At 38.1% G+C, this 6,416-nt stretch overlaps 1 protein-coding gene across 1 annotated transcript; it reads right to left on the bottom strand.

Moving 5' to 3' along the window:
- Window positions 1–3,514: 3,514 nt before the first annotated feature.
- LOC132631054 (uncharacterized) lies at window positions 3,515–5,038 on the bottom strand. Its single transcript, XM_060346652.1, has 3 exons — window positions 4,244–5,038; window positions 4,123–4,174; window positions 3,515–4,026 (listed from the first exon to the last, which is right to left on the bottom strand). The coding sequence occupies exons 1-3, from the start codon at window positions 5,036–5,038 to the stop codon at window positions 3,515–3,517; spliced, it is 1,359 nt and encodes a 452-aa protein (XP_060202635.1).
- Window positions 5,039–6,416: the final 1,378 nt, after the last annotated feature.

Genomic DNA, 6,416 nt, shown 5'->3' with positions numbered 1-6,416 from the left:
CTCTCTCTCACACTCTCTCTCTCTCTCTCTCTCTCTCTCTCTCTGCCTTTGTATATATGTTTGTAGGGAAAATACATTAAAACCCCCCCAACGTATAGCGGATTAATTATGACGCACCCAACCTTTGCGGGCGACCTATTACCCCCCCCCCCCCCCCCCCAGTCTTAATTTTTCAGTATTTTATTGACCTTTTAGCGCTGATCTGGCAGTGTGCGTGACTACACGACCAAGCAGCGCGTGAGGGGAGCATTTGACCAGTTATTTTTTGAAACGTGTTTAAAAATAACGGGAAAAACCCGCCCCACCCGCTCCCCCTTTATTTTCTCTTCCTTCTTCTTCATTTTCGATTCTTGACTCCATTGTTGCCAAAGCTTGAAGAAAAAAATTTTTGAAATCTGTGCCATGCATTCTAGTGGTAAGTAATATTTTCTCCAAACTCATTATTATTCTCATCTTTTATTTATAGACCAAGAAATCTTTCACTTAATTTTTTTTTCTAGGGTTCTTAATGAAAGAGTTCAAATCGGAGTTGAACAATCTTTGCAGTCAAAATGACGATCCAAAGATGAAGTGTCAAGTGCGATGCCATCACGGAGTATTATTGAAAATGCAGATTTCTTGGTCTCCCAATAATCCCGGAAGAAGATTTTGGACATGCCCATTCTATGGGGTACGATTATAAATCTATTTTTTTATGTTGCGTGCCTTATTTCTGCCACACATTACAGTGTTCCTAACATGAGTTGAATTTATTTTATAGCCTAAGAAATGTAAGTTCTTTGAATGGAGGGATGATCCTATTGATGAAAGGTCTAAGTTTGTTATTCACAAATTGATTAAGAAAATGGAAGAGCAAGAAGTGGAATTAAAGAAGAAAATGAAAGAGCAAATAGTGGAATTGAAGAAGAAAATGGCGGAAGAAGTTGGTTTGACAAATGAAATGGAAGAAGGAGAGTCTTCTTGCATTGATGGAGATATTGGTAATGACAATAGTGAAATGGCCATCGGTAATGAGAATATTGTTAATGAAGAAGAGATGAAAGTGTCAAAGCTTGAAGAAGAGATGAAAGTGGTGAAGCTTGAACAAGAGAAGAGGGGTAGATGCACTACTATTAACAAGTTTTTGTTTTTGTGTTTCTTTGGTGTTGTTATTTGGTTTATTGGGTGTTTTTGAACAAGCATTACCAATGTCGATTGCCATAGTAAGATTACATGTTTGTATGTTGAAGGATGTTTAAGTGATTGTTATTCACTTTATGTATGTAAGTTGAAGAAGTTTCTTGTCATGGATGTTCAATTAAAAAGTTGTCTTCATTCAACTTGAGAAGAAAAACCATAGATAAAGATAAAGTTCATAGATATAGATTTCATTGATGATAATTCATAAACTTTACATAATAGGGAGAAACCTAATCTATTTCGATAACTTCCCTCTTGATATTAACAAAGAAGGTTACTTTCTCATTATGTTCACAACCATTAAAGCATAAGACGTGTCCCTCCCTTAGAAGGTTTGCATCAATGAAATCCTTCCACCCTTGGCAGAGGCGGGTATGCGCGCCAACCTTATACATCATATTGTATTCACGCTGCTCGTAGAAAACAATAGCTTGTGTAGTTGTGTTTGGAAGAAAATCTTGTATGTTAGAAGGTAGGATCTGCACAAAATGCATGAGGCATTATGAATAAGTAAACACATCAATTGAAATAAGTTAGCAAAATAACACTTACAAAGTCATCGTTGTCAACGTATGATTTGATTAGTTTCTTCTCGAAGTAAATCAGTTCATCTTCACCTAGAGGCATTTTGCTATGAAATTCGTTTTTTGAATGAGAAGGAATGGTGTAGGGATAAGTTGAAATGGACAGCTTAATAGGCTATTTATAGGCTGATGATATTGAATGGTTACAATTCTCATTAGCCTTCCCAACTACCAGTCAATGTGAATGAATTCAATTAGATTGAATTGAAACATCCAATGCAGACTGACTGAATTCATTTCAGTCAATGTACTTGAATTCAAGCCGGCACAGAAATCTGCCCACATTTATATGTACACACACGACACAGTGCACAGACTGCACATTTAACTTTACTGCTCAATGTACACACTGCCCAAATCACAGTACCACAGCTAACAGAGCACAAACAATGGACACAAACAAGTATGATTAATAAGTCATTCTAACACTTAATTAAGCAGAAAACATTAAGTCATTGTAACTGCTAATTCAAGTCTTCCAAACTGCCGAATTCATACAAAGCAAATCATTATCCAAAAAACAACTTAATTCTAGTAATCTAAGTAATGGTCATCACTTCCATGGCCTCTTTCCTTTGCTGCTAGTGGCCTTGTTGAGTTTGTCCCTTCTAATCTCATCAAGCATGCTTCTTGAGTAGCATGGTTTGCCTTTGTACCTCATCCCTTGCCGTGCCTTGTGACCAAGGTCTCCTGTGACTTCAGCAGATCTTATAGGCTGACTTGTTTGATGTTTACCACCAAAATTCAGCACTCTACTAGTAGGCATGCCATGCTGCAATAAAAAAATTTGAAAATTAGTCACTTCACAACTTCACATACCAATGCCATTGTAAAGAAAATATTAAACTTACATTCAGGGATGTATAACCACTTTCAGCAACAAAGACTCCCATACTAACTGTTTTAGATCTTTTATTTGGGTAAGAAGGGGGACCCTCAGAATCAACTCTTTTGAGAACAGCAAGGGCAGGACTAGCAACAACCTCTGTTACCTTTCTTGGCCTTCCTCTAGGCTTTAGAGTAGCAATTGCAGGTTCTTTTCTTGGCCTTCCTCTTGGCTTTGGAGTAGCAACTGCAGGTTCTTTTCTTGGCCTTCCCCTTGGTCTTGGAGGAGTACTAGGAACATTAGGATATTTTCTTGGCCTACCCCTTGGTCTTGGAGGAGTTTCAGGTACCACAGGTGCTTTTCTTGGTCTCCCCCTTGGCCTTGGGACATTGTTTCAAGCAGCAGTTGTTTGAGAAGCAGCAAAGGTTTGAGAGGAAGCAAAGGTTTGAAAGGCATTATTAGTTTGAGAGGCAGTACTGGCTTGAGAAGCAGCAAATGTTTGAGAAGCATCAAATGTTTGAGAAGCATCAAATGTTTGAGAAGTAGTATTGGCTTGAGAAACAGCAAAAGCAGACCATGTTCCCTTCTACAAGTAAAATGCAAAGCCATAAAAATTCAATAGTGCAGTGCAAAGTCAAGTCATAAAAATTCAATAGTGCAGTGCAGGACATACCCTCTGACAGCCTCTTTTATTGTGGTTTTTACCTCCACATTGGCTGCAAGTCATCAACATGCCTGTTCTTGGCATTTTTCCACATTTCTTTGCTTCACTGGCCTCTTTCCTTCTTGCTTTTGAGGGCCTGCCTGGTATTTTCCTGATGATTGGTGGTGCAATAGCAGGATTAGCAGACCTAGGCCACATTGCCATATTTGTCATTGGTTGAATGTAGTGACAATAGGTTTTGAACCAGTTCTTCTTGCTATATTATTCATGGACATATTCAATAGGTTCATACTTCTTGTACAACATGGCACAGATGGCTTGTGGACATGGTATTCCTTTGAGCTGCCATGACTTACAACTACATTTCTCATTGACAATATCAACAGTGTGCTGATATGGACCATCAAGAATCTCAAACCCATGCTCACCATTAAACACAATATTACAGTTCATTGACTTCCCCATGTTTTCTTCTAATGTCCTTAATGCCATTGGAGATATTCTTGTGACCCAAGTGTTTGCAAAAGACCTCATCACACTTATCCTATTCATTACCTTAATCCTAATTTCTTCTAGCATGGTTATGATGGTCTTGTGTCTTGTAGGCAAGATCCAAGCATTAAAGCTCTCAGCCATATTATTGTCAATGATGTCACACTTAGTTTCAGTATTAAAGTATACCTTACAAAAAGTGTGTTCCTTGTAGTAGAGTAAATCCTCAACAATCTTGTCACCACCAAGCAGCTGTAATTTGTTCAAATTTCTACTCAAATCTGCCTCAAATGTGCTTCTAGCACATTTCTAAAAAATCAGCCTCCTTTCAAGGCCTCCCCAATCTTTTGACCAGTTTGCAAGGATGTGTCTAGCACATTGCCTTTGCTCCGCTTCTGGTAGGAGCTCTTTTATAGTGGCAAGAAGCCCCTGAAAAGGAACAGTATAAAATCAGCAAAGTGTAACAACGTAAACAATATAAAATCAACAGTTTAGTACCTTCTGCATATCTGAAATGACTGTGTAACCAGTCCCATCGCCTAAGTTCGAGTCTTCAATCAATATTTTCAAAAAGCAAGCCCATGTGGTTTTGTTCTCACACTCCACAACAGCCCAAGCAATTGGCAACATCTGGTTGTTGCCATCCTTAGCCACAGCAACTAGCAGTTGACCTTTGCTACAACCCTTTAAGACACAACCATCTAACCCAATGCATCTTCTACAACCACTCAAAAATGACCTTTTCAAGGCATCAAAACAGATGTAGAAACCTAAGAAGCAAGGTTTACCATCTTCAGCAAATTCTGTAGTAGACACTTTCACCACACAAGTACTTCCTGGATTTGTTCTCAACACTTCATCTCTGTAATCAAGTATTCTTCCAAACTCTTTTTCTTGATCACCCATGATCTCTAGTAAAACCTTAGATCTAGCTCTCCTAACAGTGGACCTGCCAACATGTACACCAAGTTCCTTCCTAATTGCCTCTTGGAGTTTGCAAATTCTGATATTTGGTTGTTCAGTAGTTCTATCTTTGTAGTGGGTGGCTAGGTACTTAGAATTGCACATATAGTTCCTTGTGGTCTGAACACATTTATGTTTAGGATAGTATGTTTTGATTTGAAAATTCTTGGTTGAATTGTCCAGTTTAGCATAAATTAACCAAGGACAACCATCCCTACATGTGACCCTCACCCTTGAAGGCTCATTGACAAACTTATCTAACTGAATATGCTTCTGAAGTGAATATCTAGTCACAGCATCTCTAAACTCATTAACACTCTGAAAAATCATACCAAGCTGCCATACTACCTTCTTACATGTAGGGTCAAACCTTATGTATTTACTTTCCCTTTTAGGTTTCAAGGTTACCCCCCTCCTTAGCATCATTCTCATCAGATGAACAACTATATGCATCAGAACTAAAGTAAAAGGGTTCATCACCACCTACCCTTCCTTCCAAACCTCTTTCATTATGTTCTGTTTCATCAAATCCTATGTCTTGTTCAACTTCACCTAAAGGTACATCATCAATATTAGGTTGCCCCTTTTTCTCTCTTCTAGTCCTTCTCTTATAAGCCCTCCTTTCAGCCCTAAATGTTCTAACTTCCTCATGTACATCAGATCCATCATCACCATCTGGACCATCAAATATTGCCACATGGTCTGATTCTACATCAGATTCAACATCTTATTCAACATCAGAATCTGTTGATTGAGAGTCAACATGGTCACTACTTACTTGCTTTGCATTTTCACCATCTTCAGGTTCAGTTTGTTTGGGTGAATTTTCAGCAGCTTCTGTTTGTGGGGTTGAAGAATTAGTGGGAAATTGAGAGGGTGAAGTAGTAGTTGCTGCAGTTTCAAGTGGTGTATTTTCAGTGGCTGGGTTCTCATTAGGGTTGCTTTGACAAACATTTGGTTCACATTGGATACCCTCACCAACTTTATTAAAAGCATCACTTTTTGTTTGGTTGTTGGGAACAATATATTCCAAAGGAAATGGGGGCACATCTGGTTCATCTACCATGTGGCAGACATAAATCTCCACAATGTCCCCATCTTTCAAACTTAGGGAAAGGTCCAAAATATCCTTGTCAGTAAGTACATCTACAAGAATGTCACTATTAGGGGGCTTCACCTTAAAACCACAACTTGGACTATATCCTAATTCTTTTATGTAGTCCCTAAGCTCAAAATATGACAACCTATCAACATCAACATCTAAGAATTCTGTACAATTACCACCCTCATATCTTGGCACACCACTACTTAAATCAAATACCCCACCATAAAACCATCTCAACGTAACATAAATAAAATCAGTCATACCTGAAAGTTACAAAGCAACAATACTTAACAAAATCCTTAAATTACAAATCAACAAAACTTCTCACCAACAAGCAACATCAAAGGGAAACATATGTTTTTTAACAAAATCAGCAGCAAAAGTTACTCGTTCATTTACCTCATTCTACTAAAAAAAACCCTACATTAACAAACACCCGATTCAAAACCCTAGAATGCAAGCAAATAATTAAATGTGTCAAAACCCTAAAAATGACCCTACATTAAAAAACACCAGATTCCAAAACCCTAGAATGCAAGCAAATAATTAAATGTGTCAAAACCCTACATTTACCTCACGAATGATAGCCTTCTTCAACAAAAC

The sequence above is a fragment of the Lycium barbarum genome, chromosome 3 (assembly GCF_019175385.1).
Source record: "Lycium barbarum isolate Lr01 chromosome 3, ASM1917538v2, whole genome shotgun sequence".
NCBI classification, from domain to species: domain Eukaryota; kingdom Viridiplantae; phylum Streptophyta; class Magnoliopsida; order Solanales; family Solanaceae; genus Lycium; species Lycium barbarum.
This window is presented reverse-complemented; position numbering and strand designations above follow the sequence as displayed.

Excerpts from the sequence above, each read along its gene's own strand:
- LOC132631054 (XM_060346652.1), bottom strand. The coding sequence starts at position 5,038 with ATGATTTTTCAGAGTGTTAATGAGTTTAGAGATGCTGTGACTAGATAT. Across the intron at positions 4,175-4,243 it reads TCATTTCAGATATGCAGAAG|GGGCTTCTTGCCACTATAAA; the intron begins GTACTAAACTGT and ends GTTCCTTTTCAG. Across the intron at positions 4,027-4,122 it reads AGAAGCGGAGCAAAGGCAAT|ATTTGAGTAGAAATTTGAAC; the intron begins GTGCTAGACACA and ends CATTTGAGGCAG.